General features: G+C 42.9%; 2 protein-coding genes across 23 annotated transcripts in view; one reads left to right on the forward strand and one right to left on the reverse strand.

Moving 5' to 3' along the window:
- Nucleotides 1-842: 842 nt before the first annotated feature.
- nyx (nyctalopin) lies at nt 843-6906 on the forward strand. Its single transcript, XM_030081422.1, has 5 exons — nt 843-1024; nt 1413-1477; nt 3447-3733; nt 4364-4668; nt 4784-6906. The coding sequence occupies exons 2-5, from the start codon at nt 1456-1458 to the stop codon at nt 5610-5612; spliced, it is 1443 nt and encodes a 480-aa protein (XP_029937282.1). The 5' UTR covers nt 843-1024; nt 1413-1455; the 3' UTR covers nt 5613-6906.
- Nucleotides 6907-10945: 4039 nt separating this feature from the next.
- caska (calcium/calmodulin-dependent serine protein kinase a) overlaps nt 10946-20257 on the reverse strand; it is a 132303-nt gene continuing 122991 nt past the window's right edge. For 10 of the 22 annotated variants that reach the window (XM_030080635.1, XM_030080647.1, XM_030080640.1 and 7 more), the window contains 6 exons: nt 16238-16318; nt 16067-16147; nt 14454-14656; nt 14271-14354; nt 13490-13516; nt 10946-12744 (listed from right to left, as the gene is read on the reverse strand). In XM_030080635.1, coding sequence (XP_029936495.1) covers nt 12568-12744; nt 13490-13516; nt 14271-14354; nt 14454-14656; nt 16067-16147; nt 16238-16318 — 653 coding nt within the window. In that variant the 3' untranslated portion in view covers nt 10946-12567. The remainder of the gene's footprint in view (nt 12745-13489; nt 13517-14270; nt 14355-14453; nt 14657-16066; nt 16148-16237; nt 16319-20257) is intronic. The other 12 variants (XM_030080643.1, XM_030080648.1, XM_030080646.1 and 9 more) reach the window with 5 other exon arrangements.

Here is a 20257-nt window from a genome sequence, read left to right on the forward strand (position 1 = left end):
AAAACTTACTTAAATTACCAAAACTTTGAAAAAGTGGCATTTTTGCCTCCGCAGAGGTTTTACAGTGTACATCCATGCAATTTTTCCAGTAAAATGATGCAGCAGTGGTTACATTATCTTTCGTACTGCCTAAAAACCTTGTTAACCCCAATTTTCTCTTGAGTTTTCATGTTTTCCCATGAAAGGTCACATGGTCCCTAATGTGCTGAGTAGGTTTTATAACCGCCGAGCCAGTGACACCCATTAAAAACCTGTTGTATAATTTGTGTGTCAGCTCGAAAATAAGGTTTTAAGGACATGCACACAGTGTTCGCCCCACCTCAGCGAGAACATTCAGCTCCCCAGAGGAAAGACGGCGGTCGCGGTGCAGGAGTTGTGGCCTGCGCAGCACCTGGGACTCAACCTCATATTAATCTCATATTGACAAATGATATCTATCTACCTTTCCATCAGATCGCACCACTAATAGCACACTGATCCTCTAATCCATTTCAACACATCTGCATTTCTGGAAAAGTCTGTATGTCCTCCCCTTCGGTCCATTTTCATGTTCTGTGTGTGGAGTGTAATCTGAGTGCTCCATGTGTCTAAGTTACAGGCCTGCCTCTGGTGTTTGCTCTGATCTGAGAGTGCTGCTTTACCTCTCTAATCCTGCCAACCGCCCATCTCCCTTCATCTCCATCCATCCCTCTCTCCGTCCAGGGGATTTGGCTGCCATTAAGAGATGGCTTTTGGCAAAGTGTCTGTGTGTGTGTGTGATGATGGAACAGTCAAACACTAACTGAAGTGGGGGGGATGGGAAGGGGCCCGCTGTGCACTAAGTACAGAAGCGCACACAACCACACACACTTGTGCTCTGTCCCGCATGAGACCTGTCAGGCACAGATCCAGTAAGCTGGCTCAGTTATGCCTTGGAGAGTGAGCTGTGCAGACTGACATGGGATGGGCAGGATGGGCACATGCACTGCTATTTGGACAGTGACCTATATCACACATGGATGCTATTGTCTCAAACCATCTACAGGTATGTGCTCGTTCACAGGTGCATCTTGACTTTCTTGTATATTTTGCATTAGACCTTCAACTTAATACTTAAAGCTAGAAACTGGGAAATGATGTAGTAAGTCACGGAATGTCTCTGTTTACGGTTGTAATAAAGTTAAAAACCACTGATTTAATTAGAAAATGTATTGAATGCACTGTTTTCTTTATTACCAGTTTACTACCATTAAAAGTAGAAGTCAAGCTGTTTTCAAAGAATGAGGAATCAGTGAGTTGACTAAGACTCTGGAAATTGTAATGAATCACTGATCACCTCCAGCAACCGGCTTTTTCCATACATTTATGTAATTCATAATTATTGTGGTAGTTTATCAGTGGTGCTACTGTAAAATTTTTTCCTGCCATTTCAGATCTCCTTTAATCCTGGCATGTCCCAGATGAGAGACCACAGGAATGACTGTCATCGCTTTCACTGGTTAGTTTCAATCCCTCTGCTCTTCATCAGGCTTTTTCTCAGCCGCCAAACAGTCTCAAGGCCCAAAGGTGGTTGGGTGAAAGTGAAAGTTTCATCAGCAAGTCTAAGATTTTATAAAGGATCCTGTCTTTAAATATGTTAAGATTGGTTTGTTAGGGGGAGTGCTGTCCCTGAACATCACGGGAAAAAAAAAAAAAAAATCTTGTGTGATAATGAATCAAAGTGGAATTTGGGTTTGGCTACACTGAGGCCCTTTCATCTGCAGAGATTTATCGATTGATCAAATTAAAATGCAGGGCCCAACTCCAGTTAGCATGAACTGCATCGGGGGTGAAATCCCAGCCACAGACAATGCCTATTGTTGTTGGGCTAATCTCTAATGTAAGCTGTTCTTTCTTAATCACATCATCGTTTCACCACGCCTAGCAGCTGGGAAAGACACAGTTCAGCCTGAAAAAAGCCCTCAACTTGCCCGTCAACGTGACTCAGACATCAAATCACTCCACCATGCCCTGGCACTTCTGCAGACCTCAACGGACACATTTTAATCTGTAGACAGAGTAAATTGAAGAACGGCGCTGCAAAGTGTCCACAGCGCCGTCTTCAGCTGTCAATAACTCTTCAGTATTCCTAGATGATGACGGGCAGTATTACAATATGATGTTTCTCTGCAGTAAATGAAATGAATAACAAGCAGCGCTGTGTCTTTGGGGCCTTGAACCCGACCCTTCTACTGTAACTCTGCAGATTCAGTAGACTGCCTCTGTCAGAGCTGTGGTAATTTCAGTTTCGGTGAAATCCACTGAGAATTTTCCTGTGTTTTTTTTTTTTTTTTTTTTTAACATCATGGATCAGAATAATGTATTGCGCTGTTTTTAATAAACTACATTTTTTATGTAGCACACATAATGCATTTGGAACTGAATCAAAGCCAAATATTACACTTCAGATTCAGATCAGATTCAGTTGCAGTTGAGTACAACAGGCGCACAAGGAAGATGACCTGGATCATTTGTGCTGACACATTAAAAGACAGTTACACACAATGCTGGACTGACACCAGACATGAAACTGAGTGCAGATTTACTACAGACAAAACACAGTGTATTAAAAAAGATCAACATAAACACATTGCAAGTGTCCATTAACCGTCAAAGCATTTTATCTGTGGAGCAGCGCTGGTATTATGGCTTTTTCAATAAAAGTGTAGAGCATTACCAACATGTGTTTTACATTTTAAAGCACAATCTCCCAGACTATTTACTCTGTCTGTGGAAAAACGTCATTGCTAATATCCTATGTTCATGTCAACATATTTCTAACACTTGTGTGTGCTGTGTTATTCCCTGTGATTTGTTGTTCCATAGCTGGCTTGTGTAACTATATGGGCTCACATTCTGAAAGTATTATCCTAAAACTTTCAAATCAAGCCTCCCTCATCAGCAGTATTAACCGACCCAGTCTCGGTCTGTTTGAATGAAAGTTGACTTGATGTAGATAGACATTTTTGGTCCCGAGTTATTTTTGGAAAAGCTTTTTCTATCCCGATTCATAAACAGCCTTGTTGCATTTGGCAGTATTTTGCCTAAAACACTGGTATTATTCAACTGCAACATTATTTGATTATAATCAAATAATGTTGCAGTTGAATATGGATTACTGAAAGCATTGTACAGATTTGCATGAGCAACTGCACCCATTTTAGAGCATATATGGTAAATGTACTTGATGGCTGTCTCATTAGATGTTTCATATTAAAGAAGAATGTTCTGCACTCAAAAATAGATTCAGAATTACTTTATTTCCAGATTTTTTGTATTAGCAATGCAGACTATTAAAAACATGCATGGCAAGACAATGATTTTGGAAAGAGGGTCTGATCACTGATTTCTGAGCCCAGGTCATTAGTGTGCGCTGTTGTTTTCACTCCAAGGTTTTGATGTTCGACTCTCTCCTCTCCTCCCTTCAGTGTCTGTGCTGTGCCTGCTGCCTCAGGCGGGCTTGGCACTATGGGCTTGTGTTCGTGCCTGTCCAGCATCCTGCACCTGCACCCAGGAGAGGAGCTGCAGTGTGCTGTGTGACCGGTCCGCCCTCGCTGAGCTACCCAAAGAGTTTCCCTGCGAGGCCTCCGCCATCAACCTGGACAAGAACAGACTCAAGTTCCTGTCGGAAAGGGCCTTCGGCACTCTGCCCTCCCTCAAGTCCCTCTCCCTGGACCACAACAACATCTCCTTCATAACCCCTGGAGCCTTCAAGGTCTACACTTACCTCTGTTTTTAGCTGACTGTACAGTAGATTGGTGTTATTAACCTGGTAGCTTGACAAGATTACATGTTGGAAGCAGCTCAGGTGAAGAGAGGATAAAAAAAAAAACTTTTTTCCTATAAGAATGAAAAAATAGCTTGTATTTGGACATAAATATGATTGAATTATGATATTTAATTAACATGTCCAAATTAACTTATATTCCATCAAAATAAATTGGCTCTGTGTGGATAAACTGTGTGTGCATTTTCCTGTTTTTATTTCATTCAGATGAGTAACTGGCAGTTTGTAGTCTGTCTGTAGTCTGTTAAACAGTTGTCTGAGGGAAAATGTCAGAGTGATGGAAATTGCATATAGCAAAAAAAAACAAAACAAAACATCCCTTACACTTCTTCTTGTGATGATGTCAGACAGGGTTACTCAGTTTGCATTTTCCTACAGATTCTTGTTTCTGGCAGGCAGGTGTAGGAGGATGGTTACTGCAAACACAGAATGAAAAAACAATTTTCCCTTGTGGATAGCTTTGCTGTAGTTCAAGTTCCTCCAGTGAAAAGTGGTTGCTTATCAAACTACACAGTAAACTCTCTATATTGAGCATACAGCTGCCTCTCTGTCTTGCAGGGATTACCCAACTTGGTGGAGCTGAAGATGGCCCACAATGAGCACATCAGCTACCTTCACACACGCACCTTCACGGCGCTGAAGAAACTGGTGCGCCTCGACCTGTCAGACTGTAACCTCTTCAACATCCCCGACCGCATCTTCATAGAGCAAACAGCGCTCAAGGAGCTGCTCTGCTTCCAAAACAACTTTCGCAGGATCCCCGGGGCCATCAGGGGCATGGAAAACCTGACCCACATCTACCTGGAGAGGAACAAGATAGAGGCAGTGGCCTACAACTCCCTGCTGGGCCTGGGAAGCCTCAAGTAAGCCAAAGGGTGACACATCTAGGAAGTCCTTATTGGTCAAAGCCTTTCCCTAAAGCAAAGTACAGACTGAAAAATGTATCTCCAAACATCTCTCTCTGTTTTTCTACTACAGGTACCTGAACCTTCAGGAGAACCGCATCAATGTGATCCATGAAATGGCCTTCCAGGACCTTGTGCGGCTGGAGAACTTCTACCTCAATGACAACCTCCTGTCCGAACTACCCCGAGTCTCCTTCAAGGGCCTTGGCCGCCTAAAGATGCTCAACCTGGGAGGGAACCAGTTGACCAACGTGTCCAAGACTTGGTTCAGCGACCTATTGGAGTTGGAGGTCCTCTACCTGGACAGGAACCGGCTGCTCTTCATCGAAGAGGGCTCTTTTGAGAACCTGACCAGCCTGATCACCCTCCACCTCAACAGTAACAACCTCACCACTCTTCCCTTCCCCGTTTTCCAGCCCATCTACTTCCTGGGGCGCCTGTACCTCTTCAGGAACCCCTGGGAGTGCGACTGCACCCTCGAGTGGCTGAAGGAGTGGATGGAAAGCTACAAACTGGTGCGGGACATCCCTTGTGCCTCGCCCTCCTCCGTCGCGGGCCTGGACCTCAGCGAGGTGGTCTTCGCCAAGGTGAACGGCACATGCGTGGACCCGGGAGAGCTGAACCTGACCACAGCCTCCACGGACATCGCCTCCACCACGGAGAACCGCTTCAACAACCTCATCTCCAAGCTGCTCCAACAGGAGCTCAGGGAGGAGATGGGCAACGGCACGGAAAGCCTGCGCAACGGGACCTTCCTGGACCCTGAGGACGGGGAGATTTCTGATGGGGTCCGAGGACAAATGTCACAAGCAAGCCAATCAATTCTTTACTTCCTTGTGGTGTGGTTTCTCTTTGGCTTGATTGGCCTGTCAGACATGGACATCTGTGTTTCATGCACATGAGAAATGGAGTTTGAATTCTAGCCCATGGAAATGCCACCAATGGAGTTGGAATACCTTTTTCCAATGTGCCACCAAGGTGAAACATGTTTTCATTTGTGCAAACAAGTACCGATACTTGTTTGGGTGGTAATTGGTGTGAGTCTACCCTGCCAAAGACAGAGGGATTTTGCATAGCTTTCTTTTGCAATGCAATGAGTGTAGTAAAGAGAAGAGATTCAGCTGACCTGGATACAGCAGCAGACTCATAGACAAAACAATAATGGACACTGGAAGACTACAAATAGTATTTATTTTCACAAAAACTGTTGATATATCATAAACCATGATATACATATATATTTAGATAGGAGGAGTCATAATAATTCTTCTAATACATATCTGTCCTCCTGGTTCATACACAGCCACGCCAAACTGTGTGGCGTGAGGTGCCCTGCAGCACGATTCAAATCCTACATTTACAGATGCAGGTGTTGATTTCAAGTGGCGGATTACTGAGACGATGTTATCAAAATGTATCTTTGAACTCCCGCCTTTTGTTACGTAACACACTTAAATTAATGTAATTTTTATGAATATTATGTAACATTCAATTTCTTAGCATTACGTAGTCCGTTAGGCAAGTCATGTTTTCATTCACATCTATGTGTAAATTTAAAGGCGATAAGAGCAGTGGCTCCTGTAGTTATCTCCGAAACAGATGTCCTCTCTCGCTCGTTCTCCACGTTTTTATTCATTCAACTCTGTAAATGTAGGTTCTGCAGCTTTCCCTTAAATGCATTAATCTTCTTACTGCATGCGGCTCAGTGTCCTCGCTTGTATATGCTGTAATGTGATGGAGGGACTTTCTCGTTGCATTTACCTCCTGCCGATGGATCGCTTTCCCCTTATGGCCACCATGGCGCTCTATAAACCGAACGTGACGGGCGTGACCGCTGCCATATGCTGGGCGCTGGATGGGAGAGGTTACAGGGTCAGAGCGCATCATCATTCTTTGGGATAAGAATGCTTTCAGATGTAGACCTTTGTACTTAACATCATTTACAAAATCTTGTCGGTTCTCTGTACTGCCGTGTCCGTATCCACACTGATGTGCTCTGTGTAGCTGAAAATGTCTGTGGATATCCCTGATCTCAGCCGCCACTTTTCGTTTTTTGACCCCTGGTGATATTGTCTTGACTCGGTCTGACAGCCAGTGATACAGTTCAATGATATTGTAAGACTTAACACTCCATCACACATACACACACACACACAATATATATATTTTTCTAAATAAAAATTGCTGTTGACCTTTCACCTGCTTGCTAAGTGCGTCCTTTCAGCGAGGTGTCGACCTGCTTCAGCGGCCAGCTCCATTTAATCTGCACCCTGGCCTGTTAGCCCTTTAATATGGGATTAGGCCCGGACTAAAACAACTGGGGAGGCCTGGATGCTGCATCTCATCCCTCTCATTTACCGTCGTTCTCATGTGGCTATTTTTATCAGGAAGCATCCAGTAAATGTAATACAACTCTTTGATTTATATGGGCCAAAGTTAAAGCGGCAGAGGTGGGACGTGCAGGCAAGAATTGTGTTGAGCTGCTCGCTGCTGTCCAGTCAGGATCTGGTGTAAACACACAGTGCTGTTTTCCAGGGGCTTTCTCCCATCACCTTCTGGGTTGGAAATAGAGAATATTGTTTTACCTAGTCTAATCTGTCTTACTAATAGCTGCCACCATAATATGAGGCCGAGGCTTTCAAATGAACATTGTATGAATCTGCAAAGCCACGTGAACACACTTCAGCTACATGAATGCTACCATGCTGGTATTATTTGATTCAGTATTAAGTTTTCAAAAGGAAATCTTGTTGCAAATAGGGCTGCAAAATTCTGGGAATTTTCACAGTTGGAAACTTTCCATGGGAATGCACAGGAGTATATGGGAACTGGAAATGTACAAATTGCACGTTAGGCTACAACTGGGAATTTAAATGTAGTTGAAAAAACAAACAAACAAACATCTCTCAACATAATCTTGGTTAAAACAACCAGATCTGATGCAAACTCAGTTGAGTTTCTACCCTGCACTGTGCGTGCCTCGAGGCCACGCCCCCTGCACGCCTGCATAGGAAATATGTTTATTTTATTCAACATTCATGTTTTTTTGTTAATCAATGACAGAATCGATCAAATTTCTACTCCCAAATTAATCTGTCAAAAATGTCATATTTTAATTTTGTATTAGTTTGCACACGTCTGCTTATGACAAAACAAAATGTATGTATTTATATTTATATATGATAGTTTGTATAAATTAACCCAAATTTTCAGTTAATTTCTATTAATTCCCATTAATTCCCATGGAAAGTTTCTGAAAATGTACTATAAATTTTCTACCCCTTTGCAACCCTAGCTGCATTCAGTGATAAAGTTCCTCAGGCAGGTGGAGGCTGTAGATTCCAGGAAAGTGAAATTTTGCTTCAAAGCCGCTGCTCTTTATTTTCCATATTTTCCGTCTGAGTGCACAGTGATGCAGAGCCGCTCTCACCGAGGCGGTGTGAGGATTTGAGCTCATGTGCTCAGGTAAACGATGGTGTGTTTAGGTGCCTATCCGGCTCAGCAGACAAATCTCCACTTTCAGCTGGTGCAGCTCATTAAATTGATTTTTCATCCTCCATCCCTCTCTCAAGCTCTGCTGCAGGCCTGTGTCTTACAGATATCCAGTTTCCAGAGCTGCGCCGCTTTCCTCCACATATTGACTGTTTTTTTTCTAACTCTGCTGCTGCCCTCTTCATCTGCAGCTCTTTTTTTTGTCATGATGTCACTTGGTTAGCTCCGTCTCAGCCACTCAAAGCTGATGAGGCTCCTGCTGGCTCTTCCCTTCCCGTCCCTCTCTCCTAACAGCTCCTTCCTCTTCATCTGCAGGGCCGCAGCTCCACAACTAAAACTGAAAACTAGTCTCACTCTCCCTGGCGCTCATCATCATCAGTGCTTCCTCCAACAGCTCTCGCTTTCAGGACAGAATCTCCCACTCTCTCCCCATTTTTTTTTCTCCTGCAGGTCTTCTTTTCCTTCTTTCTCCAACCATCGCCTCTTTCATTAGAACAAGATGCCCACTTTTGGGGTAATGAAAGATTTCATCATTTTTAAGTAAAATGTTTTAGTTTCTAATAACTGAAACAAAAAATGACCATAACAAGATAATTTTGATATCAATCCACCTGGCATAGTAGGCATATAGATATTTAGTGGTGGTAAAGTAGATATACAAGTTTTAATACTGCAACTGAAAACAATAATAATAATGGAAAACAGTGCTGGTTAATTTAGTCAAATATTAAAAAAGTCTCATAGGTTATTATTTAATTTGTCATCAATATTAATTAGAGGTAATTAGAGGTTCCAACATGCCTCTCTTATTTCTTGAGCCGCTCAGAAGAACAGCAACATTAGCCTCAAGTCTGTTGTCACCGTCATGTACTTGTTTTCAATCCATATTCAATAAAAAAAAAAAAAAAGCACAACAACACACAGATGTCCTGGAACCTTGTTTTTTTTTTTTTTTTTTTTTCTTCCCCAAACAACTGTTCTCAGATTATGCAACAGTGAAACAGCTCAGGCTCTGTTCACTGGGATCACTCCGTGGGATCACTGGATCACCTGACAGGAGAGCTTCACCTGAGATCGTCTCAGGTAGATCAACTAGACAGCTGAAACACAATCCGCCTACACGTGCCGATGTGGATAAATGTCAGTGTTCGACTTAAATTACATTTTCACACTTCCATTTCTGCTTGATGGCGGCTCCACGCGGCTGTTAGTGTTCCACCTGTGAAGTGGGGGAACTGTCCCTTTAGTCATGTTTTAAAGGGGTTATGGGCTTCCAGGGGGGTTCAGTCCAGATATTCCTAGATATTTTAGTCCAGTAATTTTAGGCCAAAATTGGGGTCAACCTAGGACAAATTGCAAGAGAAGCAAACTGAATTAAAAGGTTACTATATATACAGTAACCTTTTACTTCACTGTTATATAGTAACCTTTTAATTCAATGTCACTATATATATAGTAACCTTTTAATTCACTGTTTAAATGTCTCTTCTGGCATTTATTCCTTATATTCCTTATTAGCACATATCAAATCAGATAATGTGTGATATGCATGTGTAAACAGAATAATTCAAAGAACTTGTAATTGACTTTTTTTCTTGTCTTTGTGTGTGTAATCAACTTGTGAATTTTTATAGTGATATCTGAAAGTAGAATTTTGAACCCCTTTCCCCTGTGTGTTAAAAACAGTGTTTTTTGGTAATATGTGGTCATAAAGAGGTGATTTTCAAAACTTTCCACCAATGGGATTTCTTGGGACTTTTTTTCCCTCACTCAGGACAAACTGAGGATACAAAATCAGTTGAGTTTGCTTCTCTTGCAATTTGTCCTAGGTTTTTTTCATAAAATGACTGGACTATTTCTGGGAAAGAGTCCTGTCCCAGATATTTATTACATGCATACATTTAATTCTCCTAGTCAAGGCCTCACTGAATGGTTAAATACTGAAGAGAGAACTGAACTTGGAAAATGTCCTCGATGGAAAACCACTGTCCCTATTCACTGTCCCTAGTGGAGATCACACCCATGGTTTTGCATCTAGCTGTTTGTGTGTGTGTGTGTGTGTGTGTGTGTGTGTGTGTGTGTGTGTGTGTGTTATTTGACTTTGGGCTTATTTCCCCCCACCTTGTCTGCCTATCCTACCTCGTTCCTCCCTGCCCTCTCTGTGGAAAGCCTTTTTTTTTTTTTTTTAACATTTATTCTATCTAGATCATCCTGACTGGTCATGATTACACTGTGACTCGTCAGAATTTTATTTCAGTGTCATTTACAGATATCAGTAATTCAGTTTTGACTACTTGAAATAAAAATAGCAGATATCTCAAATGTAAATATGACTAGTCAGTTAAATAGTAGATATCTGAAACTGGAATCACAACTAGTCAGCTGTGGATATTTGCAACTGAAGTTTATATGTCTGCAATGAGGCACCACTTACACATGAAGGGCAGCAGTAGTTTCAATCTGACTGGTCAAAATGTAGTTAGAGATTTCTAAAAGGAGACTTCTGATTGGCTAAAATATAACTGCAAATATCTTGAATTAGAGCCTAGCTAATAAAAGGCTTGCCACATCCTCTCTGCTTGTTTGCCTGTGTGTGTGTGTGTTTTTTCTGCACACCTAAAAAAACAAAAAAAACAAACCCACACATCGGAGATCCTGCGCTCGGCCTGGATTTCAAGCTGCTGTCGGTGTCAGTGTGCATATTTACGTGCGGTGGGAAAAAAAAAACGGAGCCACTCCTCGGTTAATTTTTCGACACATAAAAGGAAATATATTTAAAAAATTGTTCATACTGAAGAACTTTTATCATTGCAGAGTCATTTACACTGGGGCAGTTGGATGTCAGTCTGTCATATTCATATACATGGTTATTCAGATACACACACTGCCTCCTCCTCCCTTGCAAAGTAGTCACACCTTGCAGAATGTATAGTGAGAACATCCTTTTCAAACAGATACACAGTTGCAGAATAAAAATCAGCATTTTTATCTCTCGTCGATTAAACTTAATTGAAACATTAATACTCTTGGACAACACATTTTCTGAAATGGCAAATGAGGAGTGAAATTCTTCCCCCATGTCCTGATCTTTTTCGGAGTATGACAAATCAAAAATTGAGACATTTTATTTATGCTTTTTTTTTTTTTTCTCTTTTCTTTTTTTACAAACACATCTCACTACATGGTCGATTCTTTAGAAATCTGTTGTTTAGAAATGTCGCCCAAAATGCAAGGGATGTGCATAGGTGTCAAGTCAACGTCCGGCTTTGAGTCATTTCCTTGCTCCTCTTGCTTCCCTTGGTTGAGTTCAGTCTTCCAAACAGCTGGAATGTTTTTTTTTTTTTATTATTATTATTCATGTTATTTTTTCTTCTCTTTTTTTCTCTCTTGGAGGTTTACAGTGGGACACGGGGAAACACTGACTGACAGCATGGAAGCTTGCGAATGTCCACATGCATGATACCTCATTCAAATCTCTAAAACATTTATGGTTTTATTTAGAAGAGACAGTACCTGGTAGAAAGGTGTTAGTGTGAGTTGTTGTGCGTGGGGTAGCTGTGGCCATACGCTTACTGAACCAAAGCTCATAATAGGAGTACGTTATGAGAGGATGTAACCCAGTTCGACAGCCTACAAAGGAAAGGGATGAGCAGACAGTGAGGGGCGAGAGACACTGCGGCGACCGTGTGCTTTTCTTCAGTCTGCTAGCAGAGAGAGAGAGAATACCCACCGACAGTGTCTTTCCGTGGAGCTAAACGCCTTCGTACTACAACACCTGACGGGACTATGTGATGTGATTGGGATGGCGGGAGGAGAGGTGGGCAGGGCGGGACAGTCGCACCGTCCCAGTGCGCCGACACGGGAGGAGGAGGAGGAGGGGGGTACAGTACTGTCTCTTTAAAACAAACATCTACAAAAATGTCGCCTCCTAGCTAGAACAGACATGACAATATTCATTTTGATTTTTTTTTTTTACTTTGTTTATACAACACTACGACTAGGTAGTCTGTAAGGGCAAGAGTCTGATTGGCTGCTGCAGGTGTTTGCGCAGCGCAAAGAGGATTTCCATTGGTTGCTGCAGTTGTCCTTTTTTCTTTCTTTCTTCTTTTTTGTTTTTTTAAATCGGTTTGATTGGCTGTTCGACGGTCAAGTGCAGTGTAGAGAGACGGTTTCTGATCAGTTGCGTTGATTTTATTTTAGTGTTTTGCTGAGGGAATGTTGGGAGTTTTGCAGAGGTGTCGCTGGATCCGTTGGGGGGGGAGGAAGGAAGGAGGTGGGACAGGAGAGGGAGGAGCAGGAAGGGACAGGTGGGGAGGGAGAGGGCAAGAAGAGGAGGAGGAGGAGGGAGTGACAGAGGAGTGCAGGTCAGTAGACCCAGGAGACGGGCACCCACTGGCCGGTGGTGCACACCAGATCAATGGCCTCCTCCAGGTGCCTGATGGTCTCATCGATCTCATTGTTGATGATGGTCTGGTCGAAGTAGTGGGCGTAGGTCTTCTGCAGGATCTCCGACTCCTTCTGCAGCCGCTGGAGAGACTCGTCCTGAGTGCGACAAGAGGAGGAGGACGAGGAGCATTAAGATAGTGACAAAGGCAGGGAGAAGGATGGAGGGATGAGAGCCCATGTAAACAATGACACAGCGACTCTATCTGAGCGGAGAGGGTGAGGTGAAATGACAGGGACAAAGAGAGGATGGCACTGAGGGGGTCTACGACTTTGTTCAGACTGCAGGCGAATCTGATTTGCTTCTCAAACCCGATCTTTAGGACTGACTGACCACTAACACTATTATGTGCAAGTTATCAGGCTCCATTTGTGTGTTAAGTGATCTGCATTGGCAGGTGTGTGTACGTATGTGATGTACATGAACTGTTTTTCAAATGCAAATTTAAAAGGAAAAAAAAAAATGAGCAGAAACAAAATTGTATGCATCGTTTTCGGCTTCTTGTCATCCCTTTAGCAAGTCACGGTGCAGAATCCCTCCGTCACAGCAGACATCACGAGGGAGACTGATGCTTCACGCTGCAGACACCCAGCTCTTCACTTTTTCATTTCTGCTGCCCTGGACTCGACGCCCCCGTCACGTGTTGCATTGCGAGTTTAAGCCACGTAACAAATGTGGCTTAACAAAATCAATATGACTCCAATCCGGATATGTCAAAAAAATGGGATATGGGCTGGCAGTCTGAACGGGGTCTAAGTGGAACCCTGAGGGGAAAGTCACATGCGAGCTTCCAAACAACACTAGTGCTAAATACGGTCGGTATTTCTGTCAGGTCATACTTACTGGCAGCGTGCGGCACCACCTGGGCGTCTGAGACGAGTGCCAAAGAAAAACGCATGCAGCATGCAAAATAAATGAGTGCAAAGAGGCATGAGAGAGGCAGGCAGATGAGCGAGGAGGAGAGAGAGAGATGAAGGAGTGCTGGTGCAGGCAGATACCTGGCCACCGCAGCGCTTCACATCATGATCTGTCACATTCTGAGACGTGGCTTATTGTGGCTCGCTGATGTGAAAGAGCTCGCGGGGCGCATGGGAAACTGTAAATCTCTTTCAGTGATTCATGTTTATCGACAAATCCAGGAACCATCTGTCGGGCTCGTAGCAACTGATGATGTAACAACTGCTAAATAATGTAATAGCTTGTCAAAATGTAATGAAATCTCCCTGTGAACGGACCGAAAGTGTGCTAAAACCTGTCCCTGCGCTTGTTCCTTCAAACAATAACCACCAATTATTAATTCATTAGGGGTGCAAGAAGTTTTAAACTAATGATGTCGTAATAATCCTGATTATTAATGCAAAATTAATGAGAATAAGAAGAATGTAACAGCTTGAATGAGAGACATTATTATGACACCATCAATTAAAAACATCACCAGTTGCTGAAATAATGCATCATTACATTATCCAAGAATTCATCACATTAACAGGTTTTATAATATTTTCAGTCCTTTTAGGGGAATATTTGACAAATTGTTACATCATCAGTTGACACAGGAATGCAACTCACTTTTTTCCCCCCACTTTTTAAAATATATCACAAACCTGTGTGTGTCTGTTTTTACCTCGTTGATGCCTGGCGTGATAGTCGGTGCAGCGATGAAGACGACGTATGGGGCGAACTCTGCTGTTCGCAGGACCTTCAGGGCCTAACGGAGAACAGGTTTAAGGGTCAGTATGTCCACAAATATGTATGTATACACCTACACACACACACGTATAGACCCCCCCCGCACACACACACACACCTGAGGCTCTACGTCCAGTATGGATATCAGCCCCTGCTCGTGGATCTTGCGGATGGTCTCCAGCCGCGTCCCGTACATGGCGTCCTCGTGGCTGCCATACTCCAGGTACTCGTTGTTGCTGATGTCCTGCATCATCTGGTCGTGGGACACAAAGTAGTAGTTCTTCCCGTTCTCCTCGTCCTTCTTAGGAGGTCTGGTTGTGTCTGTGTGACAGAGAGACGCAGGGAGTGAGCAGACAAATCGACATTTCTTGAAAAGGTGTGTGGAAAACAAAGCACAGCACAGCAGAAAAAGCTGGGCGATGCATTGATATTGTGCTCTGAGACTAATTACTTTCTGAGATTTTGGGTATTCCATACTATACATTTTTTTTTATATACATTTGTTTCTCTGGTATCAAATATTTCTTTCCATATATGGCTAAATAATGAGTATATATACCCATATGGTCAACTCCTGATCTTTTTCTTTTTTTTGTTTTTTGAGGAGAGAGAGATATATATGTACATGCATGTATTTTTTTCTACTCTCTCTTTTCTGTATTTTATATATCTTGTTTGCCTCTGCCATGCTGTTAAAACAAACTGAGAAATTTTCTGTTTGAAACATGACAAAACTATTCATAAAAAGAGTTGATAATAATAATATTCTTAAAAGGTCAAATAAACATGGATAGAGTAAATTATAAAAAAAAAAAAAAAAAAAAAAAAAAAAAAAAGTAAAAAAAAAAGATTTTGGGTATTGTTTTATTGTGATATGACAAAAGTGTTGTGGTTTCCTGGCTTCAAAAGCTGCTTTTACAGTGTAAGGATACAATTTTCTGAACTTATTAGATTCTCTTCTAGGCTGTTCTGTCATTTGCCTCTACAGTGGTGGAAAAAAGTTTCAGGACACCCTTAAAATTTAACACAATCTCACAATCTCAAATATAATCATGAAGTATTTGTGGAAAAATCTTTTTTGTGTTTCAAAAGGTGAGGCTGCATTAGACAGATACAAGCAAATACAAATTATATTTTTTTGTTTATTGTTTAAAAGAAAAACTAACAAAACTAAATTCTTGACAGTTGAATCTTCATCTTCAGGCGTGTTTCCTGCGTTAGGTTCCTTGTTGTAGCCATTTTTGTGTCTGAAGAACTTTCAGATGTGCTGCTTTATATAGACACCAAGCTTGGCAACAAAAACTGTGTCTTTTAATAAAAAGAACAACCTTCATCACTGGTACCAAAATGGCCCAATACTCCAAATTTCTTATGTATTTTTATGGAACCAATCAATTTTAAGTTTTGAATGGCTTTTTTAGGATTTGTTTAGTATTTCGGCTGTGACTGGACTAAAAGAAATTGCACATGAAGACCTAAGAGTGATTTCTTAATGCAATATTTCACAAATGCATGGAATGAAATGGCATGAAAACTTTTTTCCACCACTGTATCTACTTGCTCATATCCACATTGTGTGTAAATAACCTATGAAAGCACCATTAGCTTTCCCTGTAGGATTGTCACATTATTGATATCAAGCTGTTTCATCAAAGATATTATATCTGATTTTGTCCATATGGCCCCGCCCTAAGAAAACATCCTTGAAGGTGACTCTGGTGTGTGTCTTACGTGGGATGGGGTAGGCGAATCTGTCGGGGTGTTTGGTGATGAGTGTGTTCTTGATGTGTCTTCTGCCGACTCCGTGAGCACCTGACCAACACAGACACACAGTCAAAAAGGGAAGCGCTCCCCTCATCCCAGCTGAGGCCGACTACACAATCCACATCCACTGGAACTTACCTAATAAAACTAGTGTTTTCCTCTTGAAAGCGGGAAGCTTCACAACCTCCTCATATGTGACAAGATCTAGTTGGTCGAACACTAACAGAGGAGCGAGAGAGAGAGAGAGAGAGAGAGAGAGCGTGAGACCTTGCAGAGGCTGAACGGGGACACAGAACACAGAGCTCGAGGGGAACAAGGTGTGCTAGACGGGCCGGGACACACTCGGTGACAATGCGGTGACAAGAGTGGAAGCTGGGGTCAAACGCTCACTTGGTTGAATGCAAGTGCATTCAAGAAAAATGAAAAAAAAGAAAAGAAAGAAAAAAGGCCTTATGTAAAACGCGGTGAATGGCAACAAATGTCACTGGTATGGATTGTGGAAGAACGGAGACGAAATGAGATGCAAATTTAAGGCTCACATCCTGTGCAAAACCAAATAAAGACGAACTGGAAAACTCCTAATTCTCAATCAGAACGATGTGTGTATCGTGACTGTTAAAATACTAAATTCCAGATAATATTTTGTGTTAATCACAGCGGTGCAGATTCTATTGGGTTTAGTGGCTGCTTCTGTTCAACGGGGTGGGCAAAGAGAGGAGCGTGCAAGAGGAGCGCCGACGTCAGAATAAATTTGGAGGTCAGAGGTCACTCTGGAGGGGAAAAAAAAAAAAACTTTCCTGGCCGCTGTTAGATGTCTGGATCACGGAGGGTAACACATGCTAGAGCACAGCCGCTCACTGTACAATGTGTCCTCGGCCCCTGAAACATGAGCCTGCAGGCACCGTCTCAAGGGGCTGACATGTGAAATACAAAACCCACGAGTCGCCGAGTTCTCTTGTGTAACAGTCGACTCGGTCTTACCGCCCATCTGGCTGCAGCCCAGCCTGACGCCGAGTGTGTGTCTGAGGTTGTGGGCTCTACAGACCGAGGGACACACACCGGCTGGATCTATTAAAACGCCTGATGGCAAATTGGGAATTAATACCGCAGCCGAGGAGACTTCGGTGTCTGTGCTGCTATTTACGCAGTCTGTTTGTCACTGAGCGCGCAATGAGCAAAACAAATTAGAAGATGGGTTAGGATGAACACCACGGCACACTGTCTGAAACACACACACACACACACACACACAGACTGCAAAGCTACTGTTTCAGTTTTGTCTGAGCCTTCTGTTGTTCTGGTCAGTAACAACACAAGCAAAACTGAAACACTGCAAGTGACAGCTGATATAATCCACAGGGTTAACAGAATGAACAGCAAGAGAGAGAGAGAGAGAGAGAGATGGTGTGATAGAATCAAAGTGGTTTTTGTGAAACTGTAAACAATGTGTGAAGAAAGAGAGAGAGAAAGAGAAAGAGAAAGAAGAAAAAAGAGGCATTAGCCACTGTCACTGGTTGTTACTTACATGCAGAGAGGCCGTTCAGAAGGAGACAGCGAGAGAGATGAAAGGGGGGTCATAACATGGTTACAACAGCAGAATTACCATACAAACATTACACACAAAGAGCAAGATTCAACAGCGGAGCAGCCATGCAACACGGCATAGTGCCAACGATGGAGGCGGAGAGGAATACAGAATACAGTGTTGCTGCTGCACGTGCGTTCACACCTTCAGGTGACCAGAGGTTAACGTTAACCAGAGGAACCTGTCGTCTGTGGCTGGTGTGAACTCTGGGCTGTGAATTCTGCCTAACATCTGCCACTTTGACAGGTCAACAATTCTCACAGTGTCACTCGGCAAAATGCAAACAGAGCCTGAGACAGACTAGGATTAGTTAGCGCTGTAAAATGAATGAGGGGGGGGTCAAAGTGTCAAATATGATCAAACATGAGTGCTTCATGCTCGTTTATGAATCTGATGAAAAAAAAAAAAACAAAGTGACTGTGACAAGTAAGAGACAATATCATGCTGAAGTTATGGCATTTTGCAGTCGTGAACACCGATGATCAAACGCAGATGGTTCTGCCGGGGATGACATGCTTTCACGCTCCTGTCATGCACGCTGCGCCCGGACGAGCGGCGGTGTGCCACTGAGACATGACCGCTGCGCTCCGTGCTGCATGCTAAATAGTTAGGAACATTTGTTTTCAATGGACACTGACGGATGTGATGACGCCTCAGGGGGTTTGCAGGTACACAGCTCGACAGCTGACATGCTCATCACCTTGATATTGGGGTAGGGACACACACACACACACGTAGACACACACACAGAGTCATCCATCTCCTACCACATTGTTTAATTCAGGGCAGGGGGTTTCAAAGTACGTTCCTCATCCCCTGCTTCCCCATAATCTCTTATGCACAAGTGAGTGACATGTGAAATCACATTCATGCAATCAAATAGGAAGAAAACTGAAACAGAAAGAAGTAACAGGCTCCTATCCATCCTCTTCGTCTGTCTGTACTCCTGTTCTTCCCTGTCTGAGACTCTTGTTCAAAATGGCCTGACTTGAGGTGAGTGCACTGCAAAAAGTCAAAATCTTACCAAGATAATTTGTCTTATTTCAAGTAAAAATGTCTTATTTCTAGTCAAAATATCTCATTACACTTAAAATAAGACATGATCAGCTCAGAAATTACTTGTCTTTAGACAATTTTCACTTGTTTCAACTTGTTTCAAGCGAAAATTCACTTGAAACAAGTGAAAATTAGCTTGAAACAAGAAACAAATTTTGCCAATGGAACAAGCAAATTTTTACTTGTGACAAGTAAAAATTTGTTTGTTGTTTCAAGCTAATTTTCACTTGTTTCAAGTAGATTTTCACTTGAAACAAGTGCAAATTGAGATATTTTGACTAGAAATAAGACATTTTTACTTGAAATAGGACAAATAATCTTGTTAAGATTTGGACTTTTTGCAGTGTGGTCATGCTTTTTGGGGGTGACTTTGGCTTTGTTGTGTAGGTGCTACGCTTTAACATTTAAGGACGCACCCCCCCTCGATCTGTGAGGACGATATGAAAGTTATGAAACAGGCCCAAAGCCAGCTCCAAGTGTGCCGTTTATGGCCACAGCTGTAAAGTGACCTTGCTGCTGGTCAGGGTGCTGATCTTGGGTTTCAGTACAAGAGGTGAAGGGAAAAGTCTTTGGTAGGATACTGATATTGACACGATGTGTGCTGCCACACCTCTACCCTGACCCTTTCTGGCACAAAAACAGACAAACACTGGACAAACTGACTGGTGTCAACATGTGCACGCACACACACACACACACACACACACACACACACACACACATGCACATTCATACACACCTGTCAGGGCCACGCTGTACTGTACAAGAGTGTGCAAAGCCCTGGTTGGGGGTGAACGACAGTTACCTGATATACACTTCCAACCTCTTCTTAACCCCCCTGTCCTTCATTTGCTGTTCTCTTCCCTTCTTCTAATCTCTCTGCCTCTCTTTACTCTAAATTTTATTCGCCCTGCTACCGTGCTTCTACCTGCTCTCCTCTCGCTTTCACATCTCATCTCATACAAAAAATGCATGCACCTAAAACTCTCCCAATTCACCAGTCTGGCTTCTCCCAGCCACCTGTGTGATCCTATCCCTCGGAGCTCTGGTTGCAGACACACACACACACACACACACACACGTGACAGTCCACTCAGCACAAGACCCCAGCCTGATAACGTGCAGTCACAGTAAATCTGTGTGCTGCTGAGGTGGCAAAACAACAATTCAAAATGTTGAACGTGCTGGGAACTCACGACTGCAACACCTCTGTGCTTGATGCCATGTCTTTACTCAGCAGAGTGGTCTCTGCCTGTGTATTACACACACACACACACACACACACCCGCTGACTCAGACCTGCTATACATGCTCGTGCCCTGCCCATGTCCCCCCCCAGTCTGCTCCTGTCCTCATATAAGATTTCTGCTATTCCTGTCGTTCCCTGCAGAGCCACTGCCGCTGGAGCTATACGCTACCGGCTCCTGTTACGCTCAAGCCCACCTATCCAAACACACACACACACACACACACACCAGACACGTTCACAGGCTACACAATCCCACCCATGTGAAGTC

The sequence above is a fragment of the Myripristis murdjan genome, chromosome 21 (assembly GCF_902150065.1).
Source record: "Myripristis murdjan chromosome 21, fMyrMur1.1, whole genome shotgun sequence".
NCBI lineage: Eukaryota > Metazoa > Chordata > Actinopteri > Holocentriformes > Holocentridae > Myripristis > Myripristis murdjan.